At 41.0% G+C, this 26,390-nt stretch overlaps 1 protein-coding gene across 5 annotated transcripts in view; it reads left to right on the top strand.

Annotated features, from left to right (window-relative positions):
- The window catches only part of PTPRM (protein tyrosine phosphatase receptor type M), a gene marked incomplete at its 5' end in the record, with an annotated part of 766,253 nt that overhangs the window by 269,029 nt on the left and 470,834 nt on the right, over positions 1-26,390 (top strand). For all 5 annotated transcript variants that reach the window (XM_079718129.1, XM_079718128.1, XM_079718127.1 and 2 more), the window contains one exon: positions 9,981-10,252. In XM_079718129.1, coding sequence (XP_079574255.1) covers positions 9,981-10,252 — 272 coding nt within the window. The remainder of the gene's footprint in view (positions 1-9,980; positions 10,253-26,390) is intronic.

The following is a 26,390-nucleotide window of genomic DNA, read 5'->3' as shown; positions in this document are numbered from 1 at the left end:
ACAGTAATTTAGGGAAAAAATAAGCAGAAGCTTATATTGTGATGGCTTGTGTCATTTGAGACTTAGAACAAAAATGAACTCTTTTCTAAAGCCGTCAATTGATAAAAAGCCTGACTTACATGGGAAATTAAGCAGCCTCTTGAGAACATTCTAACCAGGCTACCTGTCACTTCCCCATCCTCATACCTGGGGCTCATTTGCTGAGATACGGTCATTAGCGTCGTCAGATAGTTAAAACGTGTTTGCTTTACTCTGTGTTTGTTCTTTACCTATAAATTATAAAGCACACACCTAGTATTTTCCAGCTAAGTCATTAAAGCAGTTTATCTAGATGACACACTAGAATACAAGTGAGTTCTCCTTAAAGCATCACTTTTCTTATGGAAGGAGAGACATTACTTCTCTCAATGGAACCCCCAGGGTTTCTTCTGTTTTCCAGAAACCTCTTCCTCCCTGCTTTGTCTCTCATATGATAACTGTGTCTCAAAACTCTTTTTTTTTTTAAGAGTTTCTGGTTGATGGTTCTAGGTTGTAAACCCACAGATTTTACAGCCGCTTCAGGCTGCAGTTATGTAAATATTGGTGACCTTAATAGTTCTGATTTGTTAATCTGTAAATTTTTTTTGTTTCTGTGCTCAATTCAAAATATTTCTAATATGATAGACAGCCTAGCTGTGAGGTTCTTGCTGGAAGAATGGGTCCAAGTTTTGTTGTTTGTAGTTCTCAAAATGCTCAGTACATAATGTATCAGATGAGTCCTGCCATGGCTAAAAATGACTAGTTAAGGCAAATTAATATCTTTTGGTCACCTCAGTATTTCTATGAGTAATAAAGAATAAAAATACCCATTCAGTTATGCTATGAATCACTAAATTAACAATTGCATTATCTTTGAGGCATTTAATTTAAATGTCCTGAAGCAAGTGTTTTATACACATTTTAGGTGTGAGCTGTGCTTATTATTTTTTTAAATTATTTTTTTATTGACGTATAGTTGATTTATAATGTCTCAGGTATACGGCAAAGTGATTCAGTTATACATATATATATATATATATATGTATTCTTTTTCAGATTCTTTTCTATTGTAGGTTATTACAAGGTGTTGAATGTAGTTCCCCATGCTATACAGTAGGTCCTTATTGATTATCTATTTTATATAAAGGAGTGTGTATCTGTTAATCCTAATTTATCCCTCTCCCCCCTTTCCCCTTTGGTAACCATAAGTTTGTTTTCTATGTCTGTGGGTCTATTTCTGTTTTGTAAATAAGTTCATTTGTATCACTTTTTTTTAGATTCCACATATAAGTGATATCATGTGATATTTGTCTTTCTCTGATTTACTTCACTTGGTATGATCATCTCTGTGTCCATCCCTATTGCTGCAAATGGCATTATTCCATTCTTTTTTATGGTTGAGTAATATTCCATTATATATATTGATATATACCACATCTTCTTTATCCATTCATCTGTCAATGGACATATAGGTTGCTTCCATGTCCGGGCTATTGTAAATAGTTGAACTATGCTTATTATTAATTTTATAGTACCTAGATTGATGAGGAATTCCCTTGGGGAGAACAGAGTGCCTTTTACTAGCCAGTATGACATGCAAGAAGGCTGGGCCATATGAGTCCCCAGTTTCCCTCCTGCTGAGAGCACTTACTGGACTCTTCAGGAGGGAAGAGATCGTGCAGTTGGAGAGTATAGCTTGAGCTTCCCTGTGGGATGGTGTTGCTTCTTTGCCATCTTACTGTATTTTCACCAGAGTTTTAGGAACATGGCAAAAATCATTGCAACTAACAGATGTTCTTCTAGCTCAGTAATTATTGAGAATCCACAAGGAAGGCAAGAAGAGAGAGGGGAAAAATAGAAAGGGACAGTGGACATCTGGATGAAGGGAGAATTTTTTTATTAAAAGTTTTCTTCTCTAGTGGTTGCAAAATAACGTATTTCACATTTGTGCTAGGGTGACATTTTCGAAAGGGGCGCAGAAAAGGCCCTTTGAAAAAGGAAGGATGCTTGACGCCTGGTCTGTAGAACAGGAGTATGGCCGTGGAGAAGGAGGTTTCATCAGGCTGAAATGGGTGCTAATAAGTGCTTTTAAAGTGCTGGTGGCACCTCCCCGCAGAGGTTTTGTTCTCTTGGAGCTTTGTTCCCGAGTTCATTTATTTCTCCACAGTCTTCATCTTCCCTATTTCACAAGGTTTCTCATCAGAAAAGACATTGTCTTTAGAACCATTGTTATACTGGCTGAGGGAGCAGGAGAAGGGATACAGTATTTTCGTATTTTGATATTTGAGGGATAAGATCAAATTTAAAATTACAAATTCAAAAGAAAAAGCTTTCTCACTGAGGAGGCAGAGCACAGGTTAGATCTTCTTGATTTGGGGGTACTGGGGGGCCTTAAAGTACGGCCTTAAAGCAGTCTTGGGCTATGAAATCAGTTGTGGGTCATATCCAATGTTCATTGACTTATTTATGTTGCGAGATGAAATAGGGTAGAATAGGAAATATGAGTATAATGCACAGACACACATGGTAAGAAACATAGTGATGCATTTTTTTCATGAGAGTTTTGTCCGAATATGTGTGTGTTTGTGTGCACGCACAGCTTCACACATGTATGCTGCCTTGCAGCATGCTATCTGTTTGATACAGTGAGTTATGGTGAAAATGTTCGAGAAATATTGCTTTTGGGGCGTTGCCTCCGGAGCTTGAATGTAAAAAATTCAAAGTCGCCCCAGCTCTATCAGATGGTGTCAGTGGGCCACTTTGGTGAGTTGAGGACTTCTTTGCGTTTCTTCCAGTCTTTACTATTGGGAGAATTTAATGAATTGGGCTGAGCACTAACTGCACATCTTACTTCCCTGCATTCTCTATTCCTTAAGAACAGCCCAGGTATATGGTGACTCTGTGTGCCTGGCCCACCAGCTCTCTTCTTTTCTCCTTGCCTTGAAACCGGTTCTTTTTCAGTTCCATTCACCATAGTTGAGTCCGTCTCTTCTCTGTGTGTCCACTTGCATCCCACTCTTCCTTTTCATTTTCTTGTATCACTTTCCTTCATAGCCAAAGGGCTTGACTTGATGACCGTTATCTCTGGCTTAAGAAACCAGAGAATTTTTTCCCATCCCTTTCTTTCAGTTTTTCTGTCTCCGTCTTCTTCTTCCACTGCCTAGAAAACATGCCTCTTGGGCACCCAGGGTGCTAAGCCGTTGTCACTTTAAGTGCATGCCACTCAGTGGGCTCTGCAGGTCAGAGCTGGTCCCCACATTGTTCCTGGTCCAGGACCACTATAGAAATTGAGGGCAAGTCTTTAGAAATTTTTATAGGAATTTAACAGAGTAATTTTATGTTTATTTAAGCTAACAAATTTGGGCTTGCATTTTGCATGTCTTTTTATTTCCTTTTTTCTAGAAATCCATGTTCATTGTATTTGACATAAACTCGATCTGAGCTGCAGCAGAAAATTACAAAACTGGTCCTTCATCATCAGTGGTTTCAGAGGCACTGCTCTAGATAACTGAATTGTTACAACCCGCGTATCTAACGGGTCAGGGGGAGAATGAATGGCCCTGTAACCCAGATTCTGGATATATGCTAGCAAAGATGGAACTTGTAAGCTATTTATGTAGCTTTTGGATTGTAAGTCCACCGATTTGAAGGCATGGCGGTAGAGGGGAAAATGGAGACAAAACAGCCAAAGGAAGAGAAGAACCAATGATCTGTGTGCTTTTACTGAAACTAAGAGGCTTAAATAGTGAAAGTTGTAATGGCTTTAAACTTCATAAAATGCTGCTTCTCTGTCAGCAAAGGTATTGAATAACACACACAATTCCCTCTTCCTGCTACATTTGTTGTGTACACAAAGTTTCTCAAATGCTGGAGGAGAATTCTTGCAGTTTCCTCAGCCTTTAAAAATCCGGAGGCTCTAACACCAATGCAGATTTTAATGATGGGATAGAAGGAGTAGCTAATTATATGTCGTTCTTGCCACGATCACCAGCAGTGATGGGAGGTGGCCTCATCAAATGCATTTGCCAATGGATATGATTAAGCTCAATTAAATTCACCCAAAGATTCAAGAATACGAACATCACATGTTCTCACAACAGAGTTCTCCTTTTCAGAGAAACCAAAATAATGATTCTTAAAGACCTTCCAAGTCTGCCTGGAGAGACGGCCCCTTTTGAAGCCAGCTCCATTCCGTGGAGATCTTTCCATTTACCTGCAATGTTATATTCTCTCCACTTCTGTACTAGGTGACTTAAGGGTGTTTGTTATCTGAACAGAAGCAGAATTTCAATGTTAATTTGAATTCTGATTTCTTTTATTTATTTGCCCAGTTGGAGTATTTTTTGTAGGGAAAAAAACTGAGGTAAGGATGTATCAAAAAGGGGGACCCAATTACTCTTTGGAAATGCATTTCCTCACAGTATAAACATTGAACTAGAAGGTGAGAATTAAACATTCAGCCATATAGGGACATTTAACAAAGCAGACGTAATAGTCTAGAATTGAATAGAAATGCTTTTAATTCTTTAAACATCAGCTATGATGTTGACTTTCCTTCCATAGTAGGTAGGTGATAAATTCAAACAATTAAAAGGCATCTCACCTGCTATCCCTTTAGGCACAACTGGGAATTTACCCCAGGATTCCAAGTTGCTAGACGATGCTAAACATAAATGTTCACACTTTCTTCTGTACAGTCAGCATAGAACAATAGTGCAGCACTGCCAGGAAGTACGAGTGCCGGCTGAAATATCATCTTCTATACTTCAAACCATGTGATAAGTCCTCGTGACCACACACAGAAGTAAAGATCTCCTTCCCAAAGCTTAAATATAGGGGCAAGATGGATCGAGTTGAAGGTTTTGTAAAACTTCAGTACTAATGTTCCTCTCCCATAAAGAAAGGGAACTTAAACGTTACCATTTTAGGTGAAAAAGGATAGGACCAGGAGGGTTGTGGACAGGCAGGCAGAAATAAATATATAGAGCTAAAAGCTGAAGAATTACAGGTAATTTAGAGAAGCAAGCATTAGGAGGTATGAAGAAACATAGTAATTGTAATGATAATCACCAATAATTTTTGAGCCTGTGCTATATGGCAAACACTGTCCTAAATGCCTGTATATGCATTAATCGTTCATTGTGAAGCTACACAGAAATACCAGCTGAGCGACACTTCTCAGGGGACTATACCCCAGGGAACAGGTGCTCAGTAAAGAGAGACTTTTTCTCTAAAATATAGTGTGCATTAGAGAAAGACAAATACTGTTGATGTCACTTATATGTGGAATCTAAGAAATACAACAGACTAGTGAAAGTAACAAAAAAGAAGCAAGACTCACAGATACAGAAAATAAACTGGTGATTACCGGGGGGAGGGGGAAAGGGGGAAGTGAAAGGAGGGGACGGAATTAAGAGATATAAACTATAAGGTATAAAATAAGCTACAAGGATATATTGTACAACACAGGGAATAGAGCCAATATTTTACAATAACTATAAATGGAGTATAACCTTTAGAAGTTGTGAATCACTCTATTGTACACCTGTAACTTATATAATATTGTACAGCAGCTGTACCTCAGTAAAAAGAATACTGTGTGTTGACGAGCTGCTCATTGGTTTCTGGACTGTTTAGAAGCGGGACCTTTGCCTGTGACCGAGGGGACAGTCTAGATGGAGCTGCTTCCAGAGGGCAGAACCAGTGAGGTAGGAAGACGGTTCAGGTAGAGCAGGTGTTTTGACCAGCGCCACACACCTGTCCTCGGAAACCCTTCGACTATTGCACAAAACCATGCACCGAAAATGCTAGATCTTGTAAGAAAAATGGAGCTGACTATTCAAATTCTACACAGCTTTGTAGCCAGAGAACCAATGAAACAGTCACAGCCCTAATAAAAACCCTGGCCTCATTAACTTCCGCCTGGCACTTAGAATCCCTGTGGGTCCATCCTTCGCCCTGTGCCTGAGGGCTTCCACATCCTCCTTCTCACCAGAGGGGACCTTGGAGTCAGTCATTCCCTTCTGGTAGAGACCACTCTCTGCCAACTGAAATATATGATCCGGGTTCATCGTCTCCATCAGTCAGTGTGCTTTCCTCTCTAAACTCAGGAGGGGAGCAGAAGTGTCACAGCTTCTTCATCTGGTCTTGCAGTTTCCCAGACAGCCTCACAGAGCGGGAAGAGGAATGGCTCTGTAGAGCCACTAAACTTCTTGCCACTTTTGACCCTAAGCGAAGGCCCTTCTGCAGGAGTTTCACCTTTGTCGAAAGGCCATCACATAGCCCTTTATTGGAGAGAAAATTTGCCTTGATTGCTATACAACATTAATGTCTTGCAAAAAATTGCACATGGTCCAAAGGGACTCTAGTGTTATATGGATGTCACTCCCCTATTTGCTAATCCTGTTAGCTAATCTGCATTGCAGCAACATGCCTTGTAACAGGATAGACTGTATTCTGGTTCAAAAGGGGGAAAAAAAGGAGAAAGTATAAAAATCAGGATCATTTGAGTGTTTGAAACTTAAAATACCTGAGTTTCACCTTGACCTCAAGATAAAAATTAGTATTTTGTCCTAGAATGAAGCTTAATGAGTAAATATTGAAGGATAGGCGGTGTAGTTGGGGAAAATAGTATTTTAGGGAAACCCAGTGATTTCCCAAACAACTATGGTAGGATGTTACCTGGTTTATACCAACGTGTGAAAAGAGACTCTTCATCCAGTCATCCAAACTAGACTTTCCAGGATGCAGGAAGCCTACTTTTGCTCTCCTATGCATATTGCCATATTTACCATCTCTGGTCGCCCAAGTTTAAGTGATGCAAACACTCCAAGAAGTAATATTCTCGGCAGAGTGACAATACTAAAGCTTTTGGTGATTCAGTGTTGGCTTCAAGGCCGACTCATGCCTTAGCCCCATCAGAGAATATTCTACATTGCAACTATGTTGCATATGCCAGAGCCCCAAATGATTGAATTTGGAATAAATACGCTTATATTTTACTAAGAGCGACAAAGTACAATTTTTAACTCATGTTATAAACACCAACTGCCCTCTTTGAATTTGTGATGGGGTTGGTCGACCCTGTGTATTTTTTTAAATTTATTTATTTATTTATTATTTTTGGCTGTGTTGGGTCTTCGTTTCTGCATGAGGGCTTTCTCTAGTTGCGGCGAGCGGGGGCCACTCTTCATCGCGGTGCTTGGGCCTCTCACTATCGCGGCCTCTCTTGTTGCGGAGCACAGGCTCTGGACGCGCAGGCTCAGTAATTGTGGCTCACGGGCCTAGTTGCTCCGCGGCATGTGGGATCTTCCCAGACCAGGGCTCGAACCCATGTCCCCTGCATTGGCAGGCAGATTCTCAACCACTGCGCCACCAGGGAAGTGCTGACCCTGTGTATTTTGGAGAGCTTTTTTTTTTCACATTTTGTAGAGCATAGCTAACCCAAATCACTGCAGTGATATTCTCTTGTCACAAAATCCCTCTCTCTGTCCCCAACTCTTTCTTAAATTACATTTGCAGTTCTTCCTTATTACTGAAATATATGTTCCACAATAACCCTTCCCTTGTGGCTTGACTTTCATATTTCCAGGTGCGTAGCATTCATCTCTTGAAAAATTGCTGTATTTTCAGATAGCTCTCATAATTTTCCTTCACTGTCATGAAAGGGTTTGTTTTCTCCATATGTGCTCAAATGGTGCATGAAGAAATGTGGAGTTATTGGAGGGTAGCAGGATGAGTAATGGGCTGGAAACCCAGAGGCTCCAAGTTCTGATTTCACCACTGACTTATCCTAAAGCCTGGATAAGATGCGTCCTCATTTCTCTCTGACTCAGTTCCTATTTTTCTCACATGGCATTAACACTAGCTCATCTCATGAAGGGGCCCTGAGAGGTAATAGCCAGAAGCAAACATTTTGTAATATTGATCCTTTAACAATAGTGTATTAACTTATAAAGGATATATCTACATTCCTGGTTTTTATTTAGTCCTCCTGATAATTCCCTGGGAAAAGTAGTCTTCTCATTTTGCTGTTTAGGAAATCGCAGCTTGTAGATGAGAGAAAATTTCCACACTTTTTCTAAGATTGTGTATGTATCTTTATAGATATGTGTGGGTGTTTACTAAAATATATATACCTGCAAACGTGCATACACACACCTCCTTGAAAATTATGGTTCACAATGAGGGACGTTTTTAAAGGAATACTCAACTGAGGGTAATAGTCTCTTCATGCTGTAGAAACCATGAGTCCAACCACCCTGAGTAGTATTTTTTTTAATCTTTATTTTCAAAATTTAGTTGTACTTCCCCCTCAGAATTTCCATACATTTTTTCCTCTCTGCTAAAGAAGGCTTGTGATGACCTGTTTTCCCGTTCATCTTAGAACATTTTGATTTACCTTTCTTTATGTGATATATAAAATTCATATATTTATTTTAGTTGCTATTTCTGGTGACCTTAGGCATGGGGAAGGTCCAAGTGACCTTTCCCAAGGTCAGGGTATCTGGGAAGCTTGAATCCATCTGGAAACTCTTCAGCACTCATGGATGGGTTAGTGCCCTGGGTGAAAAGTTGAAAACAAGGAGCTCACAGAGACTTCTGTGAACGACTGTCCCCCATGGGCACAGCCATTGATCAGTAAACTCCACCATCCCCCCATTATGAGAACACCCCTAGTCAGGGAGAAGCCAGTTGTGACAGTAGTGGGGGAATGGGTACTGAGCTGCAAGAAAATCATGTTATATTGATGACAAGGAGCATCATCAGGCCACTTTTCTAAGATTCCACAAACCAGAGCAATCTGTTCCCTTTCTCTAGATTATATGAGAATCTCAGAGTATCTGTGACTACTCAGTGGTGGTACCATTGTAGAACAGTGTTGTTTAGAGATGATGGAAAAGTTCAATATCTGTGCAGCCCAGTATGGTAGCAACTGGCCCCATGTGGCTATTGAGCCCCTGAAATGTGGTTCCTGGGGCTGAGGACCTACACTTTCAATATTACAGAACTTTTTTTTTTTATCCAGGTGCTGAATTTTTTTTTTAATTCATCTTTTTTTTTTATTGAAGTCTAGTTGATTTACAGTGTTGTGTTAATATCTGCTATACAGCAAAGCGGCTCAGTTATCCATATGTATATTCTTTTTCATATTCTTTTCCATGATGGTTTATCCCAGGATTTTGAATATAGTTCCCTGTGCTATATAGTAGGACCTTGTTGTTATCCATTCCATATGTAATAATTTTCATCTACCAACCCCAAGTTCCCAGTCCAACCCTCCTCCATATGCTCCAGCAATTCCACTCCTGGGCATATATCCAGACAAAACTATAATTCAAAAAATACATGCACCCCTATGTTCATAGTAGCACTATTCACAATAGCCAAGACATGGAAACAACCTAAATGTCCATTGACAGATGAATAAAGAAGATGTGATGTATATATAATAATATATTTTATATATATACACACACACTCACACAATGGAATATTACTCAGCTATAAAAAAGAACAAAATAATGGCATTTGAAGCTACATGGATGGACCTAGAGATTATCATACTAAGTGAAGTAAGTCAGAAAGACAAAGACAAATACCATGTGTTATCACTTATATGTGGAATCTAAAATATGATTCAATATTATAGAACTTTAATTAATTAAAAAAAAAAAACTCCATGTGGCTAGTGACCACCAGATCAACCAGTGCAGATCTGCAAACCATGCATATACCTATTATTTAGGAAACTAATTGCAGTGACATCAAGGGAATTTGCCATCCCTACTGACCTTGAGAGCACTTTGGGGATGAAACGGTGTGAAAGAGGTGGAACTTTCAAAGCCAAGGTCAGATATGTGGAACTGCAGTGTCGACCCATGGAAATGATGGTGACTTTTCAGGTATGAGCAGGAAGTAGTGTTTCCGGTTGTGACCGTCCTTTGATTTTCTTTTCGCAGGCTCCTTCATGTTGGTGAACACGTCTGGGAGATCTGAGGGACAGAGAGCCCACCTCCTCTTACCTCAGCTCAAAGAAAATGACACCCACTGCATTGATTTTCACTACTTTGTATCCAGCAAGAGTAATTCTGCTCCCGGGTTACTCAATGTCTACGTGAAGGTCAATAACGGGCCTTTGGGGAACCCTATTTGGAATATATCTGGAGACCCAAACCGTACATGGAACAGGGCAGAGCTGGCCATCAGTACTTTCTGGCCTAACTTTTATCAGGTATGCCCTTTATTTTTCATTTCCTGTTTTGATGCATCCTCTAACTTCTGAAAATATAAATCAGTTTTATATTAGTCTAATCAGAGAATGTATTAGAAGTGTTGGTATTTTTAGACCAAGGTGAGGAAAGCTTATGCTCGTGGATAGGGAGTGTATTAAGGCTTTGTTTTTACACTACTTTGAGAAATGAGTAAAATGCACCATTCCAACTTGTTTACTTATATATCTATTTAAGAAAATAAAAGCAGCCACCTGCAGCAGGGCAGGAAATGCTGTCTTCAAGGATGTTTTACTTTCTGTGTTAAGTAGCCACATCTGACCCAGGGAGACAGAGCGCTTGATGGTAGAAGAAAAAGCCTCTTCTTCCATGAGTGGATCTCAGGAATCACGGGTCGTTAGGAAGTGAGCCCTAGTGAAGGTCAGCTGGTGAGATGCAGGGTCCTGCTCCCACCCCATCAGCAATGGGAAGAAAATGGCATGTAGACCGAGTCCTTGTCATGGAGGAGCTGCTCTGTGGGATGTTCTGTTGGGACCACATTGCCCACCTGGAGTGGGCACTTAAAGGAAATGAAGGATGCATGCCAGAAGCAGTTAGAAAGTGGTACCAAGGAGGTCCCGCTGGTCTCTCCGTCCTCTCGGAGAGGGCCTGTGCCCCAAGAGCATGCCAACTTGGCGTCAAAGGTGGGAAATTAGTGACGGTGGCGTTCTGTGTGCTTTCTCCTTTTGTCCACAGCCTCTTTGAAAATAACTTCACATTAAGGACTCAATTAATTTCAAGCTAAGAGGGTGCATTAAGAGAATTGCAGTATTTTGCTTTTCTCTTTCTTAATTCCTTTGGCTCACTCGGAAGCCAATGGGAACATGTATCCAAGATCATCTCTCATGGTTAATTGAGGTGCTTGGCTAGACCCAGGGAGGAAAGACTGAATCTTCTCAAGGGCTGCTTGTCATCTGAGCGGCATGATCAGCACCCAGGAACCCACTCTGCAGGCTTGGTGTTTATTAGGGAAGATTTATCAATCCCAGTTCCTCTATCACTAGGTTTGATCATAGTAATAAATGGGCTGTAAATTCTGTGCTTGTTTTTTGTTTGTTTGTTTGTTTTTACATCTTTATTGGAGTATAATTGCTTTACAATGATATGTTAGTTTCTGCTTTATAACAAAGTAAATCAGCTATACATATACATATATCCCCATATCTCCTCCCTCTTGCATCTCCCTCCCACCCTCCCTATCCCACCCCTCTGGGTGGTCACAAAGCACCGAGTTGATCTCCCTGTGCTATGCGGCAGCTTCCCACTAGCTATCTATTTTACGTTTGGTAGTGTATGTATGTCCATGCCACTCTCTCAGTTCGTCACAGCTTACCCTTCCCCTCCCCATATCCTCAAGTCCATTCTCTAGTAGGTCTGTCTTTATTCCTGTCATACCCCTAGGTTCTCCATGACATTTTTTTTTTCTTAGATTCCATATATATGTGTTAGCATACGGTATTTGTCTTTCTCTTTCTGACTTACTTCACTCTGTATGACAGACTCTAGGTCCACCCACCTCACTACAAATAACTCAATTTCATTTCTTTTTATGGCGGAGTAATATTCCATTGTATATATGTGCCACATCTTCTTTATCCATTCATCCGATGATGGACACTTAGGTTGTTTCCATCTCCTGGCTATTGTAAATAGAGCTGCAATGAACATTTTAGTACATGACTCTTTGTGAATTATGGTTTTCTCAGGGTATATGCCCAGTAATGGGATTGCTGCGTCATATGGTAGTTCTATTTGTAGTTTTTTAAGGAACCTCCATACGGTTCTCCATAGTGGCTGTACCAATTCACATTCCCACCAGCAGTGCAAGTGTTCCCTTTTCTCCACACCATCTCCAGCATTTATTGTTTGTATACTTTTTGATGATGGCCATTCTGACTGGTGTGAGATGATATCTCATTGTAGTTTTGATTTGCATTTCTCTAATGATTAATGATGTTGAGCATCCTTTCATGTGTTTGTTGGCAGTCTGTATATCTTCTTTGGAGAAATGTCTGTTTAGGTCTTCTGCCCATGTTCGGATTAGGTTATTTGTTTTTTTGTTATTGAGCTGCATGAGCTGCTTGTAAATTTTGGAGATTAATCCTTTGTCAGTTGCTTCATTTGCAAATATTTTCTCCCATTCTGAGGGTTGTCTTTTGGTCTTGTTTATGGTTTCCTTTGCTGTGCAAAAGCTTTGAAGTTTCATTAGGTCCCATTTGTTTATTTTTGTTTTTATTTCCATTTCTCTGGGAGGTGGGTCCAAAAGGATCTTGCTGTGATTTATGTCATAGAGTGTTCTACCTATGTTTTCCTCTAAGAGTTTGATAGTTTCTGGCCTTACATTTAGGTCTTTAATCCATTTTGAGCTTATTTTTGTGTATGGTGTTAGGGAGTGTTCTAATCTCATACTTTTACATGTACCTGTCCAGTTTTCCCAGCACCACTTATTGAAGAGGCTGTACTTTCTCCACTGTGCTTGTTTTATCTTTGTGCCCTCGTACCTGCAACAATTTCTGGTATTTAAACGTCTCTTGAATGGAAATGAACGGGTAGTAAAAGCTCTGTTAGCACACATGTAAATTGTTAAAATCCTTTTAGAGTGCACTTGGGCAATACATTTTAAAAGTGTTAAATATTTAAATAAGTCTAATTTTAGCAATCTGCTGTTAGGAGTTCATCCTAAGGATATAATGAATAATGGTAGCAAACAGTTAGCTACAAGGATATTCACGGCAGTGTATTTATAATAATGAAACACCAGGAGCAGTATTATGTTTCTTACAATAGAGGATGAGTTCATCTTTGCTACCTCAATACAAAAATTCATTTTGCAACCGTTAAGAATAACGTTATGAAAGATCATTTCATGATGTATCTCAGCTTATTTTCTTAAGTGGGTAAAACTGGTATAAAATCCTAAAGCAGTATGTTAAATTCAATTTTAAATTAAATATATGTACTAATATGTATTAATTATACATTAATATGTATTAATAATATTAATATGTATTATTGTGTATCAATATATATTAATGAATTAATTATATATAAATACATATAATATTAATATATATTAGTTATATATAATTAAACTATATGGTGAAATAAATATATTAAATAGTATCTCCCCAGCTAGTGACTTGAATTTTTTCTTTCTGTCATCTGTCATATTCTAAATTTTCCCCAGTGTACATGTGCTGTTTTTATGTATAAAACAAAAAAAAGAGTTAAAAAGTAGTTTTTCTTGCAGAGAGAAAATGTCCTACTTACTGAATATCCTTCTTTTTTATAAATATATTGATAACCAATCAGGGTATAATTCAAAAATATGGCCTTTGGGACAAAGTTTCTTCTTTTGTAGGATTAAAATGGAAGCAAGGGAAGTGGGTTTGGCTAAGGCAGGCTTCATAAGGCTGTGTATGATGGACTAGGCTAAGAGGCTGAGTGTTTTTAGAAACTTCTTTTGGAGGGGACCTTCCCACAGTAGAGAAGGCCTAGCTAGTTCCCCTCTGGAACCTGCACTGGACTCTTCCTTGGTCTCCAGGCATCTAGACAAGATCAGAAGGTCTGTTCTGCTCACCTTTGCCCTGATCTTCTTCTCTTTCCCCTTAGCAATGCACACCCAAAACCTCTAGGAGTGAGCCCTTATGGGGCCCTACGGCTGCCAGAGCCTGGTGCATTCATTTAGGTTTGACACTGGCTACAATCCAGATCTTAAATTTTTGTTTTGCCTTTGTCTTAGTCAGCTTGAGTTGCTGTGACAAAAAGAAGAACAAAAGCACACAATCTGGGTGGCTTAAACAACAAACCTTTATTTCTCAGCTCTGGAGGCTGAAAAGTCCAAAATAAGGGGCCCTCAGATTCTGTTCTTGTTAAGGGCCCCCTTCCTGGCTTATGGAGGCCATCTTCTGGTCTTCTTGTTGTGTGCTCAGATGACCTCCCCATGTGTGCAGCAGAGAGAGCCCTGGTCTCTCTTCCTCTTCTTATAAGGGCACTAATCCCATTACAGGGGCTCCATCCTCATTGCCTCGGCTAAGCATAATCACCTCTCTGATGCTCCATCTCCCAATTCCATCACCGTGGGGGTTGGGGCTTCAACATATGAATTTGAAGGGGACACAGCACTCAGCCCATAATAGCCTTGAACACACCCGGCTCAGACAGTCAGAACTAAAGGAATGATTTAATTTATCAACAGTCTCAGGAGATCGGCCTTTAAAAGGAATTATCAAACTACAGTTGGCCCTTGAATAGTGTGAAGCTTAAGGATGCTGACCCCCCAACACACACAGTTGAAAATCCATGTGTAACTTTTGACTCCGCCCAGACTTAACCACTGGTAGCCCACTGTTGACCAGAAACCTCACCGATAACATGCAAAGTCAATTAGCACATATTCTGTGTGTTACGTGTATTATATACTATATTCTTACAGTAAAATAAGCTAAAGAAGAGAAAATGTTATTAAGAAAATCATAAGGAAGAGAAAATACATTTATGGTACTGTACTGTATTTATTGATACATTAAGTTTACATCATCTGTTTATAAGATGAATCACCTGTCAGTACCTACATCAATAGTGTCTTATATGATACAAACACCATAGATGTTATATGTATTACTAACACTAGATAACAATAATGAAAGATAATGTGAAAAGTAAACTCATATTATTTACAGTTGTAACAATTCATGCATCAATAACGAAGAAGCAGCAGTGTGATTGATTTACGGTCACCTCATGCAATCCATATAGTTGCTTCTTTGTAGCCTAGCCTATATACCAATGAATGAATTGTTATCAGATTTTTATGACACACAGTATTATGTCATATTCATAATACAGTATTGGAAACATTGTTACATTAATAAAAACACCTACCTGTTGATGGTAGGCTGATAGTTTCTTCAGTTACTAGAGAGAGAGGTGTAAGGTAATGAAATTCTTTTAAAGCAAAGTTACAAAACAGTAAGAAAACAAACTGTTATAACCTATAAACCTATAAAATGTTATTAATTTTGTATTAAACATCACCCACCTTATGCCTATGTAAGATGAGACTAGTATCAACATATATTTCATGCATTCATGACATACCTTTTTCTTAATTTTTTTCGATATATCTGGGCCATGCAGCTTGTGAGTTTTTTCAAATTGTTGCAAATCTCCAAACATTTTCCAGTGTGTTTATTGAAAAATCCACATATAAGTAGACCCACAGAGTTCAAGCCCATATTGTTCAAGGGTCAACTGTATATTGAAAATAAGGTGATCCTGTATATCAGACCATTGTCATTGTCATTGTCAGTGAATTCTTCCTTTCTTGGGCTCTTTTTTTTTTTTTTTTTTTTGGCGGTACGCGGGCCTCTCACTGTTGCGGCCTCTCCCGTTGCGGAGCACAGGCTCCGGACGCGCAGGCTCAGCGGCCATGGCTCACGGGTCCAGCCGCTCTGCGGCATGTGGGATCCTCCCGGACCGGGGCACGAACCCGTGTCCCCTGCATCGGCAGGCGGACTCTCAACCACTGTGCCACCAGGGAAGCCCCTTGGGCTCTTTTGAATAAAATATTTTGCCTTCCCAATTGTGAGCCTCTGACCCTCACCCCCAAACTCTCCTGCTCCTCACTGTGACCTCTGTCACATTGCTGAGCAGTACCTGCTTTACCATATTCAACTGGAATGTAGTTCTCATTATAGCTTTTTGGTTCACTGGGTGATTGATAGTTTCATACTCTGGGTTTAAAGGTGGATTTGCAGAGATTCTTTAAACCAGTGTTGCTAAATGTTTAAGAACCTGCTGGTCAAAGTTTGTTAAGCATCTGGATCCACTGAAAATGCATTTGTTCATTTAATTCCCAAGGAGTCTAACCAAGCCTCAGCCTTTCACGTTTTAAAGGCATAGTTAAGGTTGTACTTCCCTCTTTTCTCCCCTTTATCTGCTGGACAGTAAACATAGTGAAGTCATTACCCTAATAGTAACATAAACTATTAGATAAATGGCACTCAGTAGACGATACAAGAGAGGTGTCAGCAGGAAGTTTCCCAAATGCTGAGATAAACCTTAAAATCACCATGTAAGACTTGAATGATGTTCCCACTTGGCATGGGAAAAATACAGTGTATCAACAGGTGGAGAGGAAGGAAAATACTACCAATCCTATTTCCATCCTTGGCTCCAGATGTCAGATGAACTGGAGATGATCAGAAAAAAAGCTGGAAAAATCAGTTGTCCGTGTTCAGGAAGCACTGCCCTGGATAGGGGCTTCCCCGCTGCACCCGTGGGGCAAGCACACCCTTACTAAGGAAATGGCTGTCATATCCTGATGTTCATAAAAACCTGACTTATGCAGGAGCCATCTGCTTTTAAATCAATTTCCCAGACAGATTTCTCCATCAGGAGTTTTGTACTAGCCTGAGGATGTGCTTCTGCTTTAGGTGACTACTATATTTCTAATCGCAAAATACACAAAATTATTTTTCTGGTATCACGTGTACGTGCACGCCTGTGACATTTTCTTTTATGAACATAGTTCGTAAAAGTCAGTATCCAAATGATGCATTCTTAGTATACAGATAGGCTGTTTCTGGGACCAAAAGCTGAGGACAAGATAATAGGACATGGACATTTAAAGGAGGTGATAACCGTTGAGAGACCCTCTCTCTCTGCACAGGGACTCTGCTTCCCCCAGACGTCCCATTAGTAGTTAGGCTGCAAGATACGTGACAGAGATCTAAAAAATTAATGTAGAGTGAATACATGCTTGAAATACTAGTATATTAAAATATTTTATATTCATATAGTACTTTATATGATGCTTTTCACACTTTGTAAAGTAGTTTTGATCTAATGAATTAAGATTGATGAATTAAGTCTTAAAAGATTTCATATTACAATATTGCTTGTAAATGAGCAGCATCATACTGTAGTAAAAGAACATATGCTTTGCATCAGACAGAACTGGATTTGAATATGAGCCCTGTTTACTTATAAGCTTGGGCAGCTTAAATTTACTGAGCCTTCCTAATTACGGGCCTAACTATAAAGACAGGGCAGGGTGTGAAGATGAATGGAAGAACACATTTTGGATGTGCTGGCCTCTCAATAAATGGTGGTAGTTTATGGAGATTCTGATTTGTGGAAAACAGAAAAAAGGGAAGCAGGTAATAGTTGAGTGCTTTCTCCTGCTAAGTCACTCCTTAAGTGTGTTCGGTGCGATGGCAGAAGGTATGCAATGAAAAAGGGTTCTGGGAACAAATCCTTCAGTGAAACAGTGGATGAAACGGGATGAGCCAAGGGCTTTCCCGCCAGAACATTCTAGGATGTTAGCCCTGGAACTGCTATCGTGGTGCTCTGGGCACTCTGCCTACACCTGGGGAGCAGGTGCTCTGGTGGGGGGGACCAGGAACGGGGGTGCTGGGCTGGGTTCCTTCTGTCTGTCCTGTTCCTGATCCTCCCATGCTTTTGTCAAGAATGCCCATTTCTCCCTCATCTTTGGCTGCAAGATACTGAGTTGATTCTCATCTTGGTCAGAGTCTGAGTCTTGTAAATTGTTGGATTTGGGGAGGTTTTCGGTGCAACCAACCACCACTGCACTGTGTACTTTGGATAAACATAGTGGGTTCTCTTGGGCATCTCTTTGTTTTTATAACCTTTCTGCTAACATGACCTAGATTAGCATGTGTAGAGTTTCAAAATGTTTCTTAGCAGAGTAAAGTGTTCTTGCCACTTTATGGAGCTTTTCCTATTTGTGGGAAAATAATATTCTACCAGTACACATCACAACGGTAATCTGCGTGGAATACAGCTAATTGCAGGTTAATTACTGTTCATTAACACATAAATCGTCAAGTATCTGGTGATTACCATGTATTTAATTACTTAATTAGTGTTTGTCCTAACTGCTGTGACGTAGAACCTGCCCCTCTGTTAGGTGGCAGCATAAGTGCGGGCCACCTGCTTTCACCAGGGCACCTGGGCTGTAACACCTGCTTCCTTTGATTTAGACACTGCCTTTTGCCATTTTAAGAATAGCATTTTCCTCTCACACGCACCCTTTTACTTTATTGTGCCGATTAAAAAAATATTTCACTTTGATTCTGTTTCTTCTCCCCTCCTCTCTCCTCTTGTCCACCTGCAAGTTTCCGAGGCCTCTGATGGATTCTTCTGGGTTCTTAACCCCACCTGCACCCAGAGACGCCCCTGGAACCCCACACTCACTGCCTTTCTCCCTGCTTTTGGAGATAGTGATTCTGAGTCCTGTCGGAGGCCAGGAGGGCAGTGATCTTGAATACAAATGGTTGCTTTGAAAGGGAAAAAATGCACAGGTGGCCTTGAAATCCCTCCCCCAGGCCCCTCAGTAAAGGTGTTATGCCACGCTGTGGGCAGTGACAAGAGGGATGGGAAGGTAAAGTCAGGGAAGATACTGGCCTTCTGGTTGCTCCAGAGCCTCCTGTAAAAGCAAGTCCCTTAGAAGCACCGAAGGGCCTGACAGGAGAGGCGGCGTGGATCCGTGCTCTCAATTCTCTGTGCACTGAGCTTATCAAGGGGCCAGCACTTCGGGGAGGCTAAGCCAGGATTTACCCTTTACCTGTCTGCCATCTTTCCGGGTGGATGAGGGGGTGAGGGAATAGGAGATACTTGATCTTTCCCACCCCTTCCCATCACACTCCCTCCTGGACTCCTGTACGGCAGCCTCGCCTTCTTCGCTGGACTGGCCTTCAGCCCACTTATTTTATTAGAAGGTCACGTAAGCCACGCTGAGTGGCAGCAGCTCGGCAGGCATTTGCTGCCCAGAGACAATGTTTAAGATCTGCGTGGGTGAGTGTTTTCCAAACTGTGTTCCAAGGAAGGTTAAAAGGCACCGGTCAACCAAACGGGAAGAAGCACTGATTTAAGCAAAGTAGAACACATTCTGTACTGCCAGGCCTTTCAGAGCCCGGGAGTGTTTCTGCATCTCCCCGGGTGACACATGGCAGGTGCAGGTGCCTGGCTGGAGCGTGCACATCCGTTTGGCTTTAGCAGAGCATCTCGAGTCCAGTATTCCCTGGAGCACCTTGGGAAATCCTGATTTGTACTGATGGAAAAAGAGAACATTCCCTGACTCCATAAATTCCTTAGCTTATGGCCGTTATTCCAAGTGCGTGACCATTGAATTGCTTCGTACCAAGTGCAAGACAATCGAATTGCTTCGTCCCTCTAGGAGGACACGGGAAATTAGATGTGGCAGTGAAATAGAACCCTGTCTCGAGCAGGAAAGCTATTCTAAGCAGATACTCCTGTCCTCTGCATTTTGTGCTTAAAAAAGATGAGTTTTAAGAAATCAGTGAGGACATATGAAGCTGTCACTTTACTACAGACTCAGAGCTGCATTTAGGAAGAAGCAGAGGGAGTCATGTGACAGTTTCGTATCTTCAAAGATAATATTTTATATATTTATTTTGAAAAGCTTACCATGTCTCTGGGTTTCCTTCTCAGTTTGTATTTGTTATTTGATGATCAAGGACAAGTCCTTCTTCTGGGTGAACATCTTCCACTTCTCTGTGGTCTGTCACTTCTTGCTTCTGAGCACTTTTCCTTATCACTTTCCTCTTTTTTTCCCTCTGCCTTAATTTTCTTACATATCCCATTTTATAGAATGGGCATTTGAGCCATGATTAGAAAAGATCGGAAAAGAACACTACTTCTTTTCAAAAGGGAAAGGGAAAACACAAAAGTGAAGAAAGTTGTGTTATTTACTGGTAGAAAAAAATAGATGACATCATTTCAGAATGTCCTAAATGGCAAGACAAAGCACTGATAATTAGCTTCATTGTGAATCTTATCCTTTGAATGCCTTTAACGGAGAGAAAGTAGGTTTTAACTTTACTTTGATAACATGTTCATGGACTTCCCTGGTGACTTACTGGTTAAGAATCCGCCTGCCAATGCAGGGGACACGGGTTCAAGCCCTGGTCTGGGAAGATCCCACATGCCCCAGAGCAACTAAGCCCCTGAGCCACAACTACTGAAGCCCGCGCACCTAGAGCCCGTGCTCCGCAACAAGAGAAGCCACGGCAACGAGAAGCCCGTGCAATGCAACGAAGAGTAGCCCCTGCTTGCCGTAACTAGAGAAAGCCTGCACGTAGCAACGTAGACCTAACACAGCCAAAAATAAATAAATAAAATAACAACGCTAAAAAAAAATGTGCATATAAACAAAGGTTTCAGTACTTTGTTCCTGATTTGGTAAGGTCTATCGTTTGTGGTTTTGCTTTGACTCTTCATCATTACAGAAACTTTTCTTTTCCTATGTTTTTGTTTTTTATTTAACATATTTGGATTAAAAAAATCAGTTTTTGTGAATATGATCCACCTTAGCTTTTTATCTAAACCAAAACCAAAAAGGAACTAGGAGGCTCTGTGTGGGAGGACAGACAGATGCCATGGAATCCCCTTTGTTCTAGGGGACTGACAGACAGTTTCCACCAGCGCATCTTCTGTGGGGAGTGTTTGTGTTGGTGAGATAATGCCTTTGCTTTGCTTATACGTGGCAGGAAAAGTGGCAGCGTGGAAAGCTAATTTTGCTTCTCACTAAAGCAGGGAGCATCGGAGATGCTGCAGTGTTAAACTTCTTCCCGTCTCCTGTTTGGCAGACTCAGATCCAGGATGGCTTTCCATGAGCAAACAAAACAGCATTAGTGAGTGGTTTAACCAGTTACTTCCTACCTGAAAGCCAGTGGCTTTTCCCCAAGGCTCCAAAGATGGTGGAGCTGCACCATCTTGTCTCCTGAGATGTTATTTGTTGAGTGGTTGAACGAATATGGATTCTCTGTAGTCTACATGTCTTTACATCCCATGGCTGCCAGTAATATCTGGGAACCAAGAGCAAAAATGAGCATTGAGTCCTTCCAATGACCAAGAACTTTGATAGAAGTGGGTCTCGGTGTGAATCCAAACACACGAATACAGTTTTGTTCTAAACATCACGGTGAGCACCAAATGAGTAAACACTGGACTGCTGCTTCTGGGAGACATAGGACATTAGTCCCGTGTTGAGAGCCTGTGGTCGCAAGACTTTCATCAACTGATCAATACATAACCTTGGTTTATGTGTGTTTCTGCAAAGATGCCTTATTTAATGTGTATCATTGATTCTTAACAGTGAACTTGGCCAAGAGTGCTAGGCTTAGGCGTGAAGGAAGCTTATTTAACACACATGTTTTCTCTGTAAGACACATCACAGCCTTCTTGCACTTGGCGATACCAGACAGCATTTCAGCATTGCGCTGGGGGCCATCTTAAATAACAGCATCGCCAATAAAAGGCACAAAAAGGTGAAAATGTGACACATTTAGACGAGGATAAGGACACTTGTTAGTGGCAGGAGAAGGGAAGCTGGAAGGCAAAGCTTCTCCTTGCCTGGCCTCTGCTGGGATGTGTATGTCCGGCGACTCCAACCTTTGCCGCCCTGCCACGTTCACAAGTGACCAAGAATGCTTTGTAGGTATTGATTTGGGGGTTTCGAATAAACTAACAAGTAGACAACTTCACAAATTCAGAATCAGCAAATAATGAGGATTCATTATATTTTCTGTTAAGCCAAATCTCCCCCACCAAAAAAAAAGTGATGTAAGATTAAATACTGTGTGATGACAAAATTATTCCAGAATACGGTAGTTTGGCTCTGTGATTCCATCATACCCATCCCCCACTTCAGCTTTCAACTTTTCAAATAATCATAACTTAGATTAGGCTAGACAGCAAAGGCATTTTTCCTAAAAATGTATGTGTTTGGTAAAAACAAAAACATTTAGCTGTAATCGAGCTAACGCCAAAGGACACTGTGCAGAATGAGATCTGAGAGTAAGGTTGGAATACAAAAGTGTTATAAATTCTCAGTAGTTTAGCTTATTTATAGAGGATTTGCCTTCTAAATGAGCTGGATTTTCTTTCATTTTTTAATTTAATTTTTAAGACAGTGTTTTGAGGTCTGTCAAGTAATTCGTGTCTATGTTTTTTTTTTTTGGTGTATTGCAATTATGCTTTTAAAAATTGGTAATGATACTCCAATGCTACGTGGGCATTTAAAACACCACCCGTATATAAGAGCTGAAACAAATCAAGCCAGGAGAGGGCTTCCTCCCTGTCATTGCTAGAGTTCAAGGCTCCCCCAGGAAGTGCAAAGCATATTGTATTTGGCTGAGACGAACTACTGCTATCCATGTGTGCTTTCTTGTTATCTAGAGTAATGGCAGCCTGTTGGTGAGCAAAGCAGGAAAGCTTCCTCTTAAAGCAGGAGGCTGGATAGTAAATATTTCAGGCTTTTCAGGCCAGATGGTCTCTGTGGCAGCAACTCCACTGTGCTGTGATTGTGTGAGAGTAGCTGTAGACAATCCATAAATGAATAAGCGTGACGGCCTTCCAAGAAAGGTTTATTTTCCGACATGGAAATTGGCATTTCATATACTTTTCATGTATCACAAAATCTTCTTCTTTTGATTTCCTCCTACCAGTGAAAACTGTAAAAACCATCCTTAGTTTGTGGGCCAGACAGAAACAGAGGTTTGGGCAGATTTGGCCCATTTGCTGTAGTTTGCTGACCCTTGTCTTAAAACTGGCATTGTTAAAACTGTGTCATAGGGCTTCCCTGGTGGCACAGTGGTTGAGAGTCCGCCTGCCGATGCAGGGGATGTGGGTTCGTGCCCCGGTCCGGGAAGATCCCACATGCCGCGCAGCAGCTGGGCCCGTGAGCCATGGCCGCTGAGCTTGCGTGTCCGGAGCCTGTGCTCCGCAACGGGAGAGGCCACAACAGTGAGAGGCCCGCGTACCGCAAAAACAAAACAAAACAAAAAAAAACTGTGTCATATAACTGTCCCTTGCATCTTTATTTCTAGGTCAAGTAGATGATGACTACATTTCTTAGTTCAATCTGGAAGTAAAGAATTTAGAACATATGTACATCTATGCATTAAAAGTCATATATATTTGTGTATATGTATATATATGTGTGTGTATGCATGGTTATATATTATATATGTGTGTGTATGTGTATGTGCATACGTATATGTCTATGTATTCTATATATATCATCTCTCATACCTGCTAGATTAGGCAGTCGGGTAACATGAAAGAAGCCCAGACTTGGAAGTAAAATAGACCTAGAATTTTACCCTGATTGCATGACCTCGGCAACATTCCTTAACCTTACTGAGTCTGCCTACTCATCCCTAAAGGGGAGTTAATATTATCTACCTCATATGGTTGACTGAGAAAAATTAGATAATATGTACAAAATGTACCTGGGACATGGATGTATATGATAAATAAATGTTATTTGAATTATTCATTGTTTTTATAAAGAAAAGATTTGATGTGTTTCCCTCAAGAGATCCAAGTCTCACGTCTAATGTAGATTTTCAGTATATTCTGTCCTGTTTGATAAAAATAAGCATGGCCACATCCCTAAATCAATTTTCACACGTTTCTTTATTCTCTTTCTGGTGGTGCTGTTGGTGGCCTCGTGTTACTGTTCGCTGTGACCTCAGTGTTTTTGTCCTTGGATGCAGGCATCTTTAGACATGCCCGTGACTGCCACCCCCATCCCGCCCTGGGCTCTGCATACCTGTGTTATAATTCCCCTAGAGCAATATCTGTCCTTTCAATAGAGTAGTCCCTTATTTGACAGATAGAGACAAAACTATTTCTGCTTCTGAAACTTTCTTGGTAAGGGCACTGGCTAGAATATAGTACAAAATGGAAAACCTGCCAGACAGCAAGAGTTCATGACAAGGAAACCTTTTCAGGGGGTGCTTAAATCTGTTTTTAAGGAACCTATTTAAGATAGGCCTCATCCTTTGAACTGCATGTTTTAACCCTGTTGTTTGTTAGAAAAAAAACAAAGTCGATTTCTTAATGGTCAGGTGGTAGGTAAAATCAAGATAGTCGTCAACCTATGATTGTCCGACAGCACCTAAATTCAGATATCTTCATTTAATCACATTTACTTCAAAGTAGCAAACATTCAGTGCAAATCATACCCAGTTTATAGTCATGGTATGTGTTGAAACATTTATATCCTAAATTATAAACTTGATGAAAAAACTAACAAAACTTATACTCATAAGTCCCTTAATTGAAATGAACTTCTAAGAAAGAGCTCGAAAGTGACCTTTTAAAAAACGTGCTTCAGGGGCTTCCCTGGTGGCGCAGTGGTTGAGAGTCCACCTGACGATGCAGGAGACACAGGTTCGTGCCCCGGTCTGGGAAGATCCCACATGCCGCGGAGCAACTAAGCTCATGTGCCATGGCTGCTGAGCCTGCGCGTCCGGAGCCTGTGCTCCGCAACAGGAGAGGCCACAACAGTGAGAGGCCCGCGTACCGCAAAATAAAAAAAAAAAAAAAGTGCTTCAATTTTTTGGAAAGAAACATTGAAGTGATTGCTTCAAACTTACAACACATAATGCACCTTCTGTTGTTTAAAACCTAAGGTGTCATACTAAGTTTTTATTTATATATTTTATAGAAATCTACATGTCTGTGCATCTGTCTGCAGGTGTATAGACACAGACCCATAAACATATCTATAAAGATTGTTTTCCTCTTTTTGTCTCTGCAGTTAGCTGTAAGTCAGTGCTGGAACCTGCCAAGTTCAGAAGTTTGTTTCAGAAGTTTCCAGTTAAAGGAAAGGGCCAGTTCATTGTTCTCCAGTGTATCTGTAATCAGACTCTGGCTTTCTTTGCTTCTTGGTGTTCCAGCTGGAAGAGTGAGAGCAGCAAAGTTTCAGGTGTAAACTTATGTTCACTTCTTTGGTTGTGGCCTCGCTGGCGAGTCATCTTGCTGGGAAATTTGGGGAATTGGCTTCTTGCTGAGTCTTGCTCTGTCTCTAGCCTGGCTGAAATGCTGGGTAAGTGCTTGCTCAGGCATCTGTGGGTTTGCACTTAGCAGGCTGAGAGTTGGGCTGGAGGTAGTGTTGGGTGTATTACGGGCATCCTGGCTGGTTAGGAAAGGAGGAGGGGAAGGTTCATGGTCCGACGAGCTCCATACCGTTCCCATCTGTCATTTGGCTGTTCTTGTCTCCCTTCTGTTCTTTCATTGTGTTCCTTATTTTTTCTCCAACTAAAGCTTAAATTTCATAAAATTGTCTAATTTTTTGATGCCCCCCCAGAGCATGTAGTAAATATTCTATAAATATTTGGACAATAAGGCTCAGAATCTTTGGGCATAAAACTTTTGAGGGTCCTAAGTTCTCTTAATGTGATGGATGAAAAAACAGATTCAGAGGTTTTTTTGTTTGTTTGTTTTATTTTTTGCGGTACGCGGGCCTCTCACTGTTGTGGCCTCTCCCGTTGTGGAGCACAGGCTCCGGATGCGCAGGCTCAGCGGCCATGGCTCACGGGACCAGCCGCTCCGCGGCATGTGGGATCTTCCCGGACCGGGGCACGAACCCGTGTGCCCTGCATTGGTAGGCAGACTCTCAACCACTGCGCCACCAGGGAAGCCCCAGACTCAGAGGTTTTAAGCTGGCTTTTCTAGTGTCTAATTCCTTCCCCCCCCCCTTCCTTTCTCTCTCCTTTTCCATGGTAGGACCATGGCCTTGTGTTGGATTAAATTAAATATGGTGCATTAAATTTACACGTGTCAACTTTTAAAAACAGATCCACATGAGCATGCTTTATCTATGTACATTATATTCTAAGAGTTAATGCATCCCTTTAAAAATGAGGATTATTCCATTCTTATGAGAAGCTTCAGCCCTTGTAGTTGATAAAGGAAAAAATATAACTTTTGGTAAGAAGAAGGACAAACCTGCTGAGGAAAGGGATCTTCATCTATTCCGTTCATGATGTACTCCAAGTGCCTGGAGTAGAGAGATGCTTGGTGGAGACTTGAACTAGATGAATGAATGTATAAAAGGGAGGGAAGAAGGCAGGAAAGACGGATGAACCTCTGGGTTTGTCTCTCAAAGTACCCTTTTTATGGCCAGAGTGATGGCGTTCTTGGGTCACTGGTGGTGCTGGGCATCAGTCTGTGCTGTGGCCACTCTGACCAGAGCATCTGGCCGGTTCCTGCTCTGCCTGCAGATGCTGCTCCTGCTAGGCAGGATATGGCTGTTTCCCGGGA

Source organism: Hyperoodon ampullatus, assembly GCF_949752795.1.
Source record: "Hyperoodon ampullatus genome assembly, chromosome: 13".
Classification (NCBI taxonomy): Eukaryota; Metazoa; Chordata; class Mammalia; order Artiodactyla; family Ziphiidae; genus Hyperoodon; species Hyperoodon ampullatus.
The sequence above is the reverse complement of the archived record's forward strand: the minus strand, read 5'-3'. Positions and strand labels throughout refer to the sequence as shown.